An 18,109-nucleotide genomic window follows, 5' to 3' on the forward strand; every position below is an offset into this window, starting at 1 on the left:
GTAGCCCAAGAGTTGGCGGTGGGTGGTAATGACTAGCTGCCTTCCCTCTAGTCTTACACTGCAAAATTAGGGACGGCTAGTACAGATAGCCCTCGAGTAGCTTTGTGCGAAATTCAAAAACAAACAAATAATATATCAGTTATCGCAATATTAATTGTTTGTTAGTTCCCAACGAATAGTGGGATTGACCGTCACATTTTAACGCCCCCACGGCTGAAAGGACGAGCATGTTTGGCGCGACGGGGATGCGAACCCGCGACCCTCGAATTACGAGTCGCACGCCTTACGCGCTTGGCCATGCCAGGCCTACGATATTAATTATATATATTCTTCAGTGAAGGTGAAATTTGTGGAGAAAAAGTCTTAGTCATAGTTATTGCAATATTTAGAGCCCTCTGTAGAAAGTATTTTTGTTAGAAATACGGCAAACAAGGTATTTTTAACTTTATGCATAGACGTACAAGTGTTTACAAATAATAAGAGTTATTTCGCTTCCATTCACTTTACTGGGAAATTTCATTGCCAAAATAAATAGTGGTTGTGATATACAAAGTTTCGAGAACTTGGCATTATAGTAAAAACGTCATGGAAGATAATATTTTCTTAAACTTTAAATCGCCCAGTGAGTCAGGGTTAAACTTGAGAATTTATTACACACAAATTCGGAGCTCGATACGTACAGTGAGCTTAAAAATGAGTAATGAAACTTTCGTAGGCTTTTTAAGTTATGAATCATTACTAAAGCAAACTGTACTAAGCTACATATTAACGTCATTTTAAATTTAACTTATAAGTATTACATATTAGTTTTAATGTGATTTATTTTGGTGTAAAAGAGGTAAAACGAGTCATGTCTAAATGCTGGTTCTGGCAATATACTGTCATTCTTATCATAATTTTGAGTTTTTTATCGTGTTGTAAAAGTTACAAAACAGTTGTGCTGATTCATGGATTAAATGATAACCAGCATGCGTTTGATTATCTGTCATCTTATATTCAAAAAGTGAGTGAAAAAGCAATTTAGGCTTAAGGTAAGGTGTAGGGGGGCTTGTTTCTCAGTTCACTGACCAAACTTGCCACGTGGCCATGGCGAAATGTACAATCGTGAATGAAATCTTTCTTGGAATTTGTTTAATATTTGGTTATTTATTTGTCATTTTGTCGTGTACAAAATCAAAATTTTATAATACACAAAAGCTGTTTGTTTCGAAAAAATTATTTTTGAAATTTAATAATGTCACAAAATTACAAATAACAGTAAAATTATAAAGTAACGTAGTTTTTAAAACAAGTTACAGTTGCAGTAAAACTAAAAGTCTAAAACTTGTTAAATGTTTTAATGAAACTAATCACATTGGCACTTGTTTGACGTTAAATAGTCATTTAATTTTTGTCTACACATTATCAAGTTTAAATACCGATGTGCACTTTCCAAATACAACAAAATGAAAAAAGTCAAAGTGAAAATAACTTCCAACAAGCCTATCATCTTAAAAGTGGAACAGGTTGTCAGTGACTGAATGAGCAACTTGTGTGATTGATTGGAAAGAAAAAATGCCCTTAAAGCCAAAGAGGAAATGTGGGAACTTTGAAATTCAAGAGTGTTCAAAAATGTAATAAAGAAGATATTGTGTGTCATTGGGTAATGTTGCTGACCCAAGGATTCAGACAATAATAATATGTTGGCATAAATTTTCCTTCCCACACCTTCACAGGAAAGAGAAATAAAAAATTAAACTAACTTAATTTTTAGGAAAGAATTATTTCTCTCATATCCTTCTAAACTTGTAATCTGCTGGTCTCCATTACTGCTGATTGTAACTCATTCTGTTAGGTAATCACCTGGTTGGAAAAATAAGTGCTAAAACTAAAGTTAGTAACCTGTCCTCTCATCTTATTGCCCTCATGATTCAACACAAAGTAGTCAAAGGCCTTTAACCTATTGATCCCTTGGATAATATAAACTTCATTAAGATAACCTCTAACCCTTTCTCAAGAAAACATGTTAATAGATCTAAATCTATCTTCTTAAATAACCCCTCTATCCCCAGAATCATCTCTGTATCACTGATAAAGCAGTGAACAACATTTTGACCTTTTTAGGTAATATTCAGGTTAACAAATAGAGAGTGTTTATGACTGACCATTGCCAGTCTCTTTTATTAATAAAATGTTAATACTTATACTAGCAATTCTGAGATACATCTTTGTATCCTTCCTATAAATTATTTTCAAAAAATCAGTATTCTTTTCACAGATAAGGAGACCAAAGCTATACATAGCATTTAAAGTGAGCCCAAACTGATTTTAATTTATACAGATATAATTATCTCTTAGAACCAATATGTCTTTTTAAATATACCCTATAATTCTGTTAATTGTACTAGCATAGAAGTGTTGACTTGTTGGTTTGGGCAACCTATCGTTATGCCAAAATTTTTTTTTTCACTCACACTATTGAGTGACTTTCCACCTGTATTATATTTGCAGTTCAAATTGTGATAACCTGTATACATATCTTTCTTTTTTCTTATTAAACCACCCTTCAATCCAGTTTTACAGTCAACTTTACTCCATAATTGCCAACAGTTTGATTAGATTTTTTCTCAGCTAACTTTTATGGCAATTTATCAAAAGTTTTTCAAAAATCCAAGTACACTAAGTCTACATTTTGTACATTGTCCGGTTAAAAATAACAGTCCAATAAAAATAGTGTAACAGGTTATGTTGGATCACCTTCAATTATGATATTGTAGTAAGTTAATATTTTCCGGGGAACTTTTAGCCTCCCTACAAATGCTTCAAAATTAAGAGTAACATTAATAACTATACAGATCTTAGGCACCTGCCACAGGGCTGTTGCCCTACCAAGAATGAAATTAACAGGCATAGATGTGAGGAATTATGTTAGTTATTTCTTCAGATGTAGGTGTCTACTGCTACATAATAATTACATATATGTTATATTACAAACAACTTCTGTTGATAATAACTTACAATTTTCTGATTAGCACCATCTCATCTTCTCTAACATTCAATAAAAATCTTGTCACTAGCATCCTCTGACCCTTAAACAGCAGCTATCATCAATTAATGCTGCTACCTTCAACATTTATGCTGTTTAAGGGTTAAAGGTTCAATTCCCATTTTCTATTTTAAATATTACTTACCTTTTACATACTTAAAATAAATCCTTACAGTTGGTTTTAACATTATCAGCCAGATGTTTCTTGAAGTTCTTAGTAAATCAATTGGGTTTGATATTTCTTGTTATTTATTTTAGGAAAATACCTATCTTCAGTTAATAGCAGTTTTTTTGTTAGATTTTCTAGACATAGTCTTTGATAATACTAAAGAAGTTAAATCTCTAATACTGAAGTAATAAGTAATTTTTATTAGTGATTGGTTGGAATAAGAAACAAGTTATGTGAAGGTGCAGGAAACTTTGCTGTGCATAAGAAAGCTTGTAAATATGTTTTACCTTATTTCCTTCAGATGTACTATACAGGTGTTAACGTGGGATGAGCCAATGAGATAAACTTTTGTGATGAAATAATAATAATAATATAAAAAAGACATTTTAAATGATATTAATAACAGAAAAACTGCACATTTTGCAGAGACAAGTAAATGGTCAAGGAATCACATACAAAACTCTGGATGGTAAATGAATTTGTAGGAGCTCCAGGTCAAATCTGAAGATTTCCCAGGTATCTGGCAGTACCTTTACAAGTAAAGTATGTAAATTAGCAATGCTCCCCACATTATTATCCAGACTATTCTAGATGAGACAAAAATGCTTAAAAGATCAACCCACATGACTGACAGTTTTTGTTTTTTATCATTGTCAAAATGTGGAAAAGTGGAACAAAAAACAACATACTGCAATGATACATCTTTAGAAATTGTGTTGATTAATACATTATAAGTTGAAGTGAAAGCACATGCACTGTTAAGTAGTGTTAGAATTTAACATGTTCAAATAATTGCACACCAAAGGTTTGTGAACTGATGAGTACTCATTTCATGGATTTTGGAGTTGCTTCTAACAAATGTATTTTACAATTGGATAAAGAGTGTTTTGTGTTGCAGTAGAAAATTGTTCCTGTTTAAAGTTATTCAAATCATATATGTATGGTAGTTGAAGAGAAATGTTTGTGCTAGTTACCTTCATGTATTCTAGTTTTAGCTTTTTTGTGGTTATTTAACTACTGACTTTGTTATTTCACAGAGACATCCTGGTACCAACACTACAAGTCTAGCATTACTAAATGGATGGGAAAGCTTTACACCTTTGTGGTTTCAGATACACCATTATAGTCAGTATCTTAAGAAAATTATGAAAGAGAACCCAGATGGTGTGAACTTGATTGGATATTCTCAAGGTATACATATATCAGAATTTGATATGAGCATTGCATATGTTTATTTTTGACTACATCTTAAAAACAGTTACAGGCTAGTTTTGGTGCACATGAAGCTGGTACTTCATATGCTTGCACTGTCCATGATGCTATTATTTTTGTCATCTTTGTTTTTTTCATTGTTTCAGTTTGTGACAAAATAGTCATGGGTCATTCCATGTCAAATCATCCAGATTTTGGAAATTTGAAAACAAAATTCAGCTTTGTATCATTTTTAGTCTTAGAGCTATGGCTTATTAAATAAACCAATGTTTTTTACAATTTTGGGTTTTCAGGTGATTTTACTGCCTCACTATAAAAATCCTAAGAGAGATAAACTTGGTTTGAGACCATTTTTGATTTCTGTGAGATTACTTCAGTTGGTGTAGCAAATTTTAGCCTTCTACCACCATTACTCTTGTAGCTTTAAGCAGCCAAAGTTGCCCGAAAATGAATTTGTCAAAATTCACAAAAAATTAACTAAATTTTACATGGCTGTAAATCAGAAACCATTAGAGATATTGATCTAATCTTTAGCAGTTTTTCATTATATGGGTAGATGAGCACATGTGACATTTTTCAAGGCATTCTGAAGGGGTTACCTGCAGCCCCCTGGGTGATTTGACATGGAATGACCCTCATGCAGTTTAATAAATGGACCTGAATAGATAGTGTGTGATAGATTTTTAAAATAGCCATTATTTAATAACTGAATTCTGAATTGTAGCAGATAAGAAACCAGAAACATTAGGTACTGTTAATAAATAAATTTTGCATTTAGGGTGAGAAATTAAACTTTTATCATGAGAAGGGTTGTAAAAGTTGAGAAGGAACAAAATTAGGTTTGTGATGAGGTTAAGAAAATAGGAATAGAAAATGGGAGCTTTAGAAAGAGGTTTAGGATCTTGGAAGTGGGATTTGCTGTTTCTGAGGGGTTAAGGTATTATGATTTGGATCCATAATACTTTTCTGAGTGGTCAGATTTACTGTTGTAATTAAAGAAGATAAATGCAAGAGAAAAGGGCATTTCTTTGACATTCTAGATAAAGATGCTCAAGGCACTGAGAACTAAGTTTGAGATTAGTAGGGCAGGTCAGTTATACAATTTAGTGGATGTGAGTATGACAAGATTATGAACTTAGAATATAATAGAAGGTAATTTAAAGTTTCTAAGGCAACTGTAGCCAAAGTTAGGGGAGAGGTGGACAGAGTTTAGTGTACTGACAAGAATGTTTGATGAAATAGCTCAGGAAGGAGGATTATTAGTTTAAGCATATTGTTAGAATAATTTGTGGGGTTAAGAAAACTTAACTGCAGTCTGGAGTATTTGGGTGGATGGGGTGGTTAAGGGATTCAGCAGGAATTTTGTTCCTGTAGTACATGAAAGGGCTAATGATTCAGTAAAAACAAGCTCAGAAGATTGTCAGTTGTGTTGTCTATAGCTGGGTCACATGACTTATTGGTTGTCATGAAGCAGTCAAAATTATTGTTTCTGCTTATTGCTGTTTCAGGTATTCCAATAGTAGATTAATTAAAGTTGTGATTAACTTGATTGTCATGAAAATAATCAACTATTGACACTAGGGGTTTCAGTTACTATGTCTTTTTTATTATATGAACTATTTAAGTAATTGAAATATTGCAATTCTATTTGGAATTTTAGCTTTGTAACTTGATTTTGTTTTTTTAACTTCAAGACTGTTCAAATTTACATGAGTAAGGAAGCACATTATGCTAATATAATAATAACTTTAAAACAATGACTCATGTTCCTCCCAAAATAAATTACTTTATTATGCTCATAAAATGTTGTTGGCCAACTTATTATTGTTCAGCTATGTTGATTTGAGGGAGGAGTTTATGATTTAAGGATCTCAGGTGGAATTTCCATTGCTGCCAAACGTATTTGTTCTGTTTTTTGTTTCTCATTTGTATTTGTTATTCATTAACTGTTAACCAGACAGAAGACAACTGGCTGGTGGCATCTGACTTTTGTTTTTATATTTTATTTACCTTGGTGTAAGGAGCTCTGTAATAACTGAATAACCAATTAGCAAATACCTCTAATCTCCCAGTTTTAGTAAAGTGTGAGGATATTTTGAAGTTTCTCAATAGGATTGATTATAGGACTGAAGGCTATGTAGTATGAGAATACTCAGTGAATGAAATGTTGAAATCAACTGGAGAAAAGAAGTTCTCTGATCCAGGCATAATATAACAGTTGTGAGTATCCAGAGTTTGATAAAGAGTGTGGGAAGTTTTTGGAAGCAACATAAGAACTAAATATCTTATATTGATATTGTTAATATCTATTAAGAATATAGTTACTGTTATTGAGATAGGGAGAACACTTGAGGGTGATCTACATCATAGATACTACAATTTTTATTACAAATATTCATAAATTCAGATTTCAGAAAAGGCTAAAAAAGAATATTTGGCCCATAATCTTAGAATTGAGAATAATGATTTGTTTAGATGTAACAATGGTAATCAGAATGTGAGACTGGAGATTTGACCTTTGAAGTATGGGGTAATGTTTCTTTTGTTAATGAATGTGAAATAGATGAGTTATGTTGGCTAGATTTCTGACCTTGATAATATGTTTGGAGGGAATACTTTTTCTGATATGATACTTATCTCTTCTTACAAGGTTAGCTATTATCATTCAGTGCTGCCTTCTACATGCAAACCTGTTTCTTAACTCCTTCCACAAGCCTTACTGTTCCCCCTCCTGGGATTGGAAAATTCCAATGTGGGTGTCATGCAATTCATCGTATATCACTTATTAACCAACAATAGCATGATATGCTCATGTGATGAATGTGGCTCTCTCTAGACTCCTCTACCATACATTCAATTCTCATTTAGCAGCATCCAAGTGCAGACATCTTTCTTTTGTTCTAGTTTGGACTTGAAGTGGTTTACCTTCATTGACTTACACTTCATTTTGTTTTATTTCATTTGGAAAGCATTTTTTTACCTGTGTTTTGCTGCCAAACCTCTTGCTTGTTTATTGGAATTAAAGTGTGCATCCTGAAGTTCATGTTACCACTTTGAGTCTATCTGTTTCATCTCAAAGCATACTTCAGGCCATGGGTACTGGTATCCTGTAAGGGTATGTATGGGTCTTTATCTGTTTCATCTCAAAGCATACTTCAGGCCATGGGTACTGGTAACCTGTAAGGGTTTGTAAGGGTCTTTATTTCCCAGTAGTTTGAGTATTCTATGGACATTCTTTGTTTTCTTATTTCTTCCAGTTGCCCCTCTTGTTCTGAGTACTTTGATTTTGGCCTTGAAGACCCATGCCCTTCCCTTTTTGATTATTATGCCATCTGACCCTACAGCAGTGGTTTCTTTGTTGACTTGACATTTTGGATTTTGATGCCTTGTTCTATGAACCCTTTCTCCAGCTTCTATATATGGGCACATTTTTCCATGTTGCTGCTGTGTGCACCACCAATTTCTGTCTCTCAGATTTCTCCTTCTCTGCCCTTGCTTTTCCTTCATCTCTTTGTGCAATAGTTCATTATTTTTCCAATGATGTATGACATGCTAACAACAGTTCTGGAGACCACCTGGATGGTTTGGGACTAGTAGGTGCATTTTCTTAACCTTTATTCATCACTGGAGTCTTTTCCTATACAATGATCGGGATCACAGTCTCTTGTCAGAACATTTATTCATCCCTTTCTTGGCCATTTGATCCCCCCTTTTCAGACCTCCCTGCTTGGGGTTTCTAAATTGTTCAGGAACTGGATGCTGATCATCAATCTACCCCATCTCACTCCATTAATTCATGCCCCACAGTTCACCAGGACATCCTACATTCCCTTCAGAGGGCTTTTTCTACTGGTCTTTGAATGACTGAAATGGTTGTTTCCAATGTTTATTTCCATATTTTCATCTCGGAGCATTTTATCCTTATCTTTGGTTTGTCCATTATGGTGTGGTGTGAACCTTTGCTGTACACCTTCATGCCCCATGGTTACACTTTCTCTTTTTCTAAGATGACTTGCTTCTTCTTACTATTCTAAGTGAGTGTCAGCCTGTTTTACTTGTTAGATCCTTCTTAATGCTACTCAAATAGGTTGTTGTTTCAGCTAGGTGAAGTCCTTCCTTTATTTTTGGTTGTTTCCTTCATCATCTTTCCAAGTTAAACCTGATATTATTTTCACTGCTTTGTTCTGTAATATGGCTCATTCAGTGTACTCTGTCTGCTCCATTGCTTTCTACTCATGAGGTTCTCTTGCTTTTAGGAACATGGTTTTTGGTGACACCTATCCTACCCCTTGGTCAGGCTCATCTTTAGGTCCCTCTAATGGGACCTCTATGGCTGATGGAACCTTGCTTAGAATCCTTTGAACTCTCCCATTCCCCTTCCCTTTTAGGGTATTGACTATCTCTTCTGGCGGTTGGTTCAGTTTTATACTTCTATAGGAGTAGTGCTCCCTCCTCCATAGCTAGCTTTCCTTCTGTTTGAAGATGCATCCCTTTAAGGTTGAAGCATGTGTGTCAACGACTGTCTAGCTTTGTACTCTCTGTCTGCAGCAGTACATTATCTTTCTCTGACTGTCCTAGAACTCCTTTCTGTTTGCCAGGCTTTGGATCCTTTCTCCCTGTCTTTAGGGATTGGTCAGTCATGATCCGCTCTAACAAGTTAACAGCTGTGGCTCCTATTTGTCTCCAAGGGTGTACCTAGTCAGGATTCCTGTGTTTTTCCTCATGAATCTTATTTTGGGTGCCTGTGATAGTCACATTTACGTGATGTTGTGTCATGTACAATGTGCCTATAGACTTCCTGTGCAGTATTTTTTGAATAGAATTGGTTTACCTGATAGAATGGCCCCTTCATTCCTTGTTTTTCAATGACTTGGTGTTTGGTGGTATACCTCTCATACTGGTATATTTACCACCTCCTTCCTTCATTAATTATGTTTATTTGGTCTCCTATTCCTATTCCTTGGATTTTGGCTATGACAGCCTCCACCTGTATTTGGTCAAACATATTTCCTTTCATTTATTCTCCTCTCCAATTATTTTTTTTCAATCATCTCCCTCCTCTGTACCATTCTGTGCTTGGTCCTTCTGATTGCTCCTCTCTGGCCCACTAGTCATTGGTTTCTTCTCTTGTTGTAGTTTTGGTTATACCTTTCCTTCCTGTCTTCTTCTTCTGAGGCTCCTGCCTTCAATTGCAGTTACTGATTATCCATCCCACACATCCTGGCCATCATCTACTCATTTGACTACTGGCCATTCCTTGACAAGGTGGTCCAGTTCACATTTCATTTTCATTTTGCCATTCCCTTTGTTTTTAATTACCATAATGTCTTTCCTTCTCCTATTCTTACCCTTTATTACATTCTTTCTGGAAATGCCAACTGCTTCATTTCTGGTGTTTCTGGATTGGACATTTATATTGTACTATATTCCATTACTTTACCTCTTTTTGAGCCTATTGTTTCATGTTCTTTGTTTTATCTTTTTCTTAAAGGGTATTCCCTACCCTTGTGACTTGTGGATGACACTGATTTTGTATATTTGCTATGGCTGTCCCTTGCACACTGTAATACAGTACCTGTCTTCTCTAGATCATTTCTTCTTTTTCTTGTCCTTAACTACTTGTTAGGGTAACTCCTTTTCATCAATTTTCCTTCCTGTTCTTTCTCATTTTTCATCATTCAGATCTGGATTGAATTCTGTGACAATCTGGTTGTTCTATTGCTTGCACAGTTTCCTTCAAGGGTTCTTATTCCCTGCTATTTATTCTTGGGAAACCTTCTTCCTTCTGGGATTTTTATCTCTTTATCCTTCTTAGAAGGGTCATCATTTCATCCCATTGGTTTATTCTTCTGTCACCTTCCCATTTTCTGTTTATCTGTTTTACCTCCATTCCCATCAGCCTCTTCACCCTTCCCTTGCTGTTCTCTAGGTTGGTCTTTGAAGGAGATTCTGTAATCAAACATGTTGACCACCATGCTGACATTAATCTCCTATTATCTCCATTGCTTTGTGGTTTTTATATTTTTGGTGCACCTGTGGCTGTACATCACACTTTGTTGTGACAATGACACTTGGTAAGTCTTTATTAATGCTCACTTTTTTACAAGGGCCCTTGCTTCATATTTGTGTCTTTGATCCTACTTCATGGTGAGAAGTGCCTATACAGGTATTCTTTAACACTGTACACCATGTTGACCACATGCTCTTGTCCATGGTGTTACAAAATATCACTTGAAGGCTTAGTGCCTCAAGATATTTGCTTAATAAACATGTCAATTCCAGAATGTGCCATCCATAGACAACATGCACAAAGCAGACTGTTCTTGCTATGCCTTGAGTGAGGACTCAGTATGGTCTGCTTTTGAAATTAAAGTTTTGTGGACACTCATTACACTCTCTCTGGTGGCGATGGCCCTCCTGACTTCTCAGTACGTTATTCCCTCTTTTCTTTAATGGAGTATGAGAGTCTTTGCCACTTTTGAGTTCCAAGCCACTGGAGTGGTGGACCATGGGGTCTTCCATTGAATAAAAATGTATCTCAGGATGGCTGGTATGGGTATTAACATTGTTACCAAAATAAAGCATAGAACAACATTTTGACCTTCTTAGGTCATCTTCAGGTTAACAAAGATAGAGCTTGCAACTGACCAATGCTGGTACATGTCTTAGGGATGAAAATGTAAGTGGGTACAGGGTAGTAGGAGGTGTTGCATTTAGATGTTAGGTTATTAATTGGTATAGGTATAAAGGTGTTCCTTTATATAGATTTTAGTTGTTGTATATGTAGGGCTTCTTTGATTTTGTGTTTATTTGTATGTTTCCCTACTTAATATCTGGGTGTTTTCTATGGCTATGTTTATTTGATTTGCAGTGTGTTCAAAAATGTGTGAAGGTGTTTTTGTGTGTTCTTTGAATTTGGAGTCCATTTTCCTGTTTGTTTCTTCAGCATAGAAATCGTGACAGTTGTCTTGCATTTTATAAATAATGTAGGTGTTGTGTTTGTTAGTGTAGTTTTTACATAGTAGGGACTTTAGTTTTGTACCTGGTTTTTGAATAAATTTGTGTTTACTGGAATGTTGTGTGAAGTTAAGTTTTTTTTATAAATGTTGGTTATTTCAGCACCAAATCTATTGAATAAGTTAGTTAACCATTCATTTAAGATAGGATGGTGGTGGTCTTTTGGTGTAGAAACAACATGGTCTTCACTGATGTTGCATACACAGACTGGATATCCTCATCCTATCTTTGTGGGATGTCAGTACCTCATAGAGGAGACTTTTTATTAGAGTGAACTAATCCATTTGATCCATAACACATGCTGTTCTCTCCTTTGATTGTGTATCCTCATTCTACGTTTCAGAATATCAATTCCCTGTAGAGGATGTATTTGATGGTGTGAACCTTTTAATTGATTTAAACCATACTTTTACACATGGAAGAATCTGCATTGCTAAATATACATAATTTATACATATTAGAGGGTGTAACTGCCCCATTGGAATTTTTTTATTCTGGAAACAACAAATACAAATATTAATTAATACCTCAGTGTATTTAAATACCTATTTCAAGAAATTTGGCCACCTGTGCATGGTACAGGTCATTTAGTTGGTATTCTATAATTTCTTTTTTATTCTCCTGGTTGTGTGAGAAATGTATCAAACTTTGGCCATTTTGAATGAATATACAAATAATGATGTTTCATGTAAACAAATAGTAGTGTATTAAATGTATGATTATGCTAAATTTTATATTTTTTCACATAGCTAAAATACACTGAATAATAATGCACTGCAAACTTTCTATTTTTCAGTCAAACAGATTTCTAAACGTTTTTTTTTTAATATCTGCTTTATACTTTGTTATTGTTGAAAATAAACAGTTCCCTCATTAAAGATTTTTGTTTTTCAGGAGGCTTGGTTGGACGTGGCTTAATAATGTCTTTAGATAACCATAACATTCATAGCTTTATATCTTTAAGCTCCCCTCAGATGGGCCAATTTGGAGGTAAGATTATGTAACACTAGCTGTATTGTTAGCAGTAAATATAAGTTAATTAAAAAATTAAATATTTTATAATTTATCAGACTTTGACCATTTTAATAAGTATACAAATGATGATGTTTCATGTAACAAAATAGAATCCTTTTTCTATCTGTGTAAAATACATGGGGGACCTTAGAAGTTATGCATGGATTTAATAGTAACACTGATATTTTTGTTTACATTTTTATATAACTAATGTGTTATTAGGATCAGTATAACCAAAAATGTTTTAGACACAGTTTGGTACCCCCCTAGGACAGTCTACAGATTTACAATGCAAAATGAGGGGTTTGGTTCCCCTCAGTAGGCACAGCAAATAGCCAGATGTGGCTTCACTAAAAGACCCCCTACACACACACACACATAATTTGGTGTATAAATCAAGTAAATAAATGTGTCAAAAAGCTACTGGAATTAATTTGGACATCATTGGTAATCATAGGATTAAATACATTTGTACAACTTTTATGGATGAAGAAAAATTTAACATTCTAACTTGGGATATCTGATTTACCACATTAAGTTTACACAATCATTTCAACATTCAGAATTTAAACATAAAATAAATTTTTAAATGCTGATCTTTTTGTACTAGAAAAAAAACATGACAAAAATACTTTTTACCTGCATAGTTATTTATCTATAAAGCTAAAATAATATAAATTAAAAATGTAAAACTCTACATGTTTTGGTGGAAGTAATTGTGCCATGTTAGGGAGAATGAACCATGAAGTGCACGAAGTTTCTTGTATACGTATGTATGTTTATAATTATTATATTTTTACAGCAGCACCATCTACAACACAGATTTTCAAAAATTCACTTCCATGAATCCTGGGACTAAATATCTATTTATATTCATTTGGTTTTCACAATTTATAAAGATTCTCTTATACTTAGTTCATCTTTTTCCATTATGTGTCTGTTTTATACATTTACATTTATGTATAAACATATTAAGAAATATTAGTTGATTTCATTAAAAATTAAAACATTTGAATGTGTTTTAGGTCCTGTATTTAACAGTAATTTATTTTTTCTAGACTCAGCATTGTTCCACAAATTTTTCCCCAAGTTGATCAAGGAATATGCATATAAGTACGTAAGTCTATTTTATATTAATAACTTAACTACAGTTGTAAAATATTATGCACCGACTTTTATAATATGATAAGTTTGAAATGTTAGTCTAACAAAGGCTAATCTCAAGATGGTCGAGTGGTTAGGGAGTTTGACTCACAATCTGAGCATTTTGGGGTCAAATCCTTATCCCGTGAAACATGCTCACCCTTTCAGCCATGTGGGTGTTACAGTATATCAGTCAATCCCACTATTTGTTTGTAAAAGAATAGTCCAAAAGTTGGCAGTGGGAGATGATGACTAACTGCCTTTCTTTTAGCCTTTATTTTAACTAAAGTTTTAATACTTATACCAGCTATCTTGAAAATACAAAGTTTCATTTCATGAAAAAGATCATTCTGTCTACTACATCACTGTTTAGTAATACTGAACATCACAAGCAAACCCATCCAAATGCCTAGCCAGAGTAGTAGTCTTGATGTAATACAGTTACTGTTAACAGTAGTGACCACTATATGCTAATCACTGAGCATTGTAATACTCCAAGTGTTTCCTGTAGTGTCAGTTTGAAACTGAAATTAGTTATTTGAGCTAATGGCTCATATATTCCATCAACAGAATTGAGAGTAGAGTAGAAATCTTTTCTAAGACTGAGAAATCTTTCACAATAACTTTCACCCTCTGAGTTAGAACCAAAAAATTAACAGAATTTGATAGTTAGTCATTGAACTCATTAATGGACTTAATTCAACTAACTACCTTCACATAAGATATGGATAGTTGGAATAATAAAAAATAGTGACAATGGGAAACACTAAATTACTTGATTACTTTAGAATCTGTGGTGCTAATTTGATTAAGCTGAACAACATTGAATTAACCAAACATATTAATCAGAAATTATAATAGTAATATTTTGGTTACTTGGAAAGTTGAAAATGGTAATTTTCAGAAACACTAATTTCAATTATTTGATAATTTTTGTAACATTAACCCCATGTGCACAACATTGATCCATTAGACAGACCTCATACGTGTGAAGCTATGTATAGTGATTTTTATCATAATTCTAAAATTACTAAATGTACATGAAATTTGGCAGAGTTTTATTAAATATTATGAGTCTCTTGTACCCAAAATACCAGAATATGTTATAAAATATTTATACTAAACAATTCTCTTGTGACTTTCCAAATTCTTTATTAAGTCAATCTTGAGTTCAAATTGATTTTTGTATTTAGAATAAAAATACTTCTTTTCACCTTACAGTTTTATTTTATTTACTCTAGAACCTCATAAATGAATAATCAGTGATGTTGAGAAAATCCACTTGTAGAGAAATAAATATGTAAAAACGGCTTGTTTGGGTTGAGAACATTTAAAGAACATAAAAAGTTACCTTCACACGTTTTCGAACACTGTAAGTCAAATAAACACAACATAACCATAGAAAACACTCAGATACTAAATAAACAAACATAAACAAATGCAAAATTAAAGAAGCCTTACTTATACAACAACTTAAGCCCAAAATAAACCAATACAAAGGAACACCTTTATGTCTATATTAAAATAAAATATAATAAATAATAATAATAATATAAAATTATATATTCAAACATCTAAGCCCATCCTCTACATTCCGACACTCAGTTACACAACCCCTTTCAAACATGTGGTCAGCTTCCGGTCAGTTACCTTTCTCTTTCTTTGTGAACCTAACGATGACTGAAGAAGGTCGAAACGTTGTTCACTCCTCTATTTAAAAAAATTTCTCAACCCAAATGAGCCGTTTTTACATATACATTTCTCATAAATGAATATCAATAATTATATATTTTAATATAAATGTATATTTTATTTGTTAGTTTCTGTACTCTGGTGTAACTGTAATGAAATGTACAGTGAAATTAAAAGTTGGAAGTCATGAACTAAACATTACCATTATTTTCTTCCTTGAAAGCATCATTTGGCTGATTGTTACTTTTCTTATCTTCACAGTTTTAGCTGTTATTTTTTTTGTCTGTTTTCTTTATGTTTTATGGTTGTATTGTCTGTACTTTAGCTCACTGTCTCTTTTCAAAAGCAGTAAATCACAACAGGAGCTCATTAGCCATTTGTTTTAAATGCAGCAAAGTGGTGACTTGCATGTTCTTTGCAGGTATAAGCTGTAGCTCTGTTTTGCTCTCTAGTGCCTACTTTTCACATCCTTATATTTTTCTCACCACCCTACCTTATTACCTTTCCTCCATATACCTATGTCTGAAGAACTTCATTCTGCCCCTAAAAGGTTTTTAGGAGAGTTTCTTTTTACCATGATGGCTTGTACCACTTCTTCTGCATTATTCTTATTTGTTTGGTTTTCTGCTGTTGAGGATTTTGGGTTTGGGATATTCTCCTTACTAACATATGCCTATCTACTTCTCTGCCTTCTCTGTCAAGCTCTCTTTATTTTTTTTTCACCTGATGTTTGCAGCAGTGTTCTTGATTCACTGGAGACACTGAAGACACCCACAGTTTTTCTCTTCTCCATCTCTCTCATCTCTCCTTCCCCTTTTCTTTTCTCTTTCCTCTGACCCACTCTGTCTTCAGCATCTCAGAGATGCAATATCAGATCTTTTAGTCAAACACATCACTGAGAGGGTATATGACCCTATTATCTATTCATGGTTCCCAAGAAGACTAAGGACTAGTAATAAGCCTCTCATATGTTTAGTTATAACACAATTTAAGATGATTAATTTTTTTCTCTCAGATGTCTTTTTTCACCTGAGCTGGGGACGATCAAGGTTGATATATTGTATATCTTCCTCTATATCCTAATTGCCAAATTTTACAAACATTTTCCACAATCAGTATTTTGGAATCAAATATTCAAATTCTGTGGTCTTTCCTTTATCACAGTGCTTGTCACTTCTGTATTCAAAAGAGGCATGAAGACCTTTGCTTACCACTTTCATGGCCTAGGACTGAGATTTCACTTCTACATGGATAATTGACTCTTTGCTACCCATTCCCAGAAATTTCCTCTTCTCACACCTCTTTTCTTCTACAGGAGGCTGCTCAGTTGGGGTGCATTTTCTAGATATTTAAGTCCTTTTTCATGACCACTCAATATTTGGCACATCTGAGTGTTTTCTACAGCTCTTTTCTCAGCCTTCTCTCTTTAACCCATCAGCTGTGTAGTGTCTGGTCACCAAGTTTCACATTTCTTATTTTCATCCTGTGATAGATGTTCTTTTTGCTTTGAGGACTTATTTTGTTTTCTGGAGCATGCACAAATGTGCCTTCTCTGGTTGGTCTTGTGAAACTAATAGAGTCTTTCTTGGGATCTGTTGTTCTTGATTGGAAACTTTTTCTCCTCTACTCAAGAAATTGTAATGATGGCTAGACTGTGCTAATACTACTTTTGTTATTCCTTTACCACCCTCAGACCAAAATCTCTATTTCTTTACTCATGCTTTCCTCTCAGGTTGAGGCACTTTTCTGTTCTGATACTTGAATACCAGATGAGTGTTCACATCATTATATTTTAACTTCTTGCTAGTTGCTGGGCATATTCCCATTTTCTGCTTGGTCTGGTGGATCAGTTGGACATGATATAGTCTAACAATTCTATAATCATTTTTTACGTCAGTTGTCAAGGTGCACCTGTTCCAGGACCCTTTACTTTCAGACACTGGACCAACTCTTCTGGAATAATTCACATGAGGTTAATTTTTGTTATCTGCCATATACTTGGAGATATGTACCTTATGGTGGACTGCCTTAGTTGGATTGTGTTCTACCCAAGAGGTTGACCCTCCAATCCCATGTTTTTCATTGGGTTTGCTCTTTGTTGCGCATTTCTCTCATAGATGCCTTTTCCACCCTTTCTCAATTCCAAGTTTCCTCTCTTTTGGTCCTCTGCTCCTTATCTGTTGTCTCTGGTTGCTGATGCTGTCATCCAGGACTAGTCTCACATTCTATATGTATATCCTTCTCTTTCATTGCACCTTAATATGTGACATTTCTTGTTGAGTTCCCTATGGTGCTTCTTTGGCTAACTCAACCTTGGTTGTTTTTGTTATTCTTCATTTAGTGTCCACACCCACCTCCTCTCCCAAGTATTCCTTCTCTGTTGCTTCAAGTTCTCGTGCTGTTTTTTCATTAAGGGATATTATCCCTTCATATTCACATGTGGGATTTGTCTGGTTCATCACCTTTCTGGACAGACTCTCCAGTTATGTAGCCTTCTTCTCATCACATTTCTATCATCCTTTCGCTCTGACTTTATATCAGTGAAAGTGATGGATCTTTCATTTTTGGTCCATCTGTTATTGCCTCTCCTTTCCTCCCAGCCATCCTACTGTAAACCACCTAAGTACCTTGTTTTACTCAATTACTTGACCACGGATTGTTTGTCTCTACCATTGCTGGTTATCAGGTTGCATTGTCAACTATATTTCACCTTTCCTGATGCTACAAGGTGTTTTCTTCTGCTCTCTCCTTCTACACCAACCTCCTCGTGTGACTCCCATGCCTGACTGGGACCTGAACATAGTTTTGCATGTTTTCATGTGTGCAGCTTTTGAGCC

General features: G+C 34.3%; 1 protein-coding gene across 5 annotated transcripts in view; it reads left to right on the forward strand.

Moving 5' to 3' along the window:
• The first annotated feature begins 275 nt into the window (after positions 1-275).
• LOC143237977 (lysosomal thioesterase PPT2-A-like) overlaps positions 276-18,109 on the forward strand; it is a 39,854-nt gene continuing 22,020 nt past the window's right edge. The window contains exons 1-5 of one of the 5 annotated variants that reach the window (XM_076477809.1): positions 276-433; positions 3,621-3,737; positions 4,232-4,385; positions 12,318-12,413; positions 13,496-13,550. In XM_076477809.1, coding sequence (XP_076333924.1) covers positions 4,340-4,385; positions 12,318-12,413; positions 13,496-13,550 — 197 coding nt within the window. In that variant the 5' untranslated portion in view covers positions 276-433; positions 3,621-3,737; positions 4,232-4,339. Of the gene's footprint in view, positions 434-542; positions 1,004-3,620; positions 3,738-4,231; positions 4,386-12,317; positions 12,414-13,495; positions 13,551-18,109 lie in introns of those variants that run through there. The other 4 variants (XM_076477808.1, XM_076477807.1, XM_076477805.1 and 1 more) reach the window with 4 other exon arrangements.

This window comes from Tachypleus tridentatus, chromosome 13 (genome assembly GCF_004210375.1).
Source record: "Tachypleus tridentatus isolate NWPU-2018 chromosome 13, ASM421037v1, whole genome shotgun sequence".
Lineage (NCBI taxonomy): Eukaryota > Metazoa > Arthropoda > Merostomata > Xiphosura > Limulidae > Tachypleus > Tachypleus tridentatus.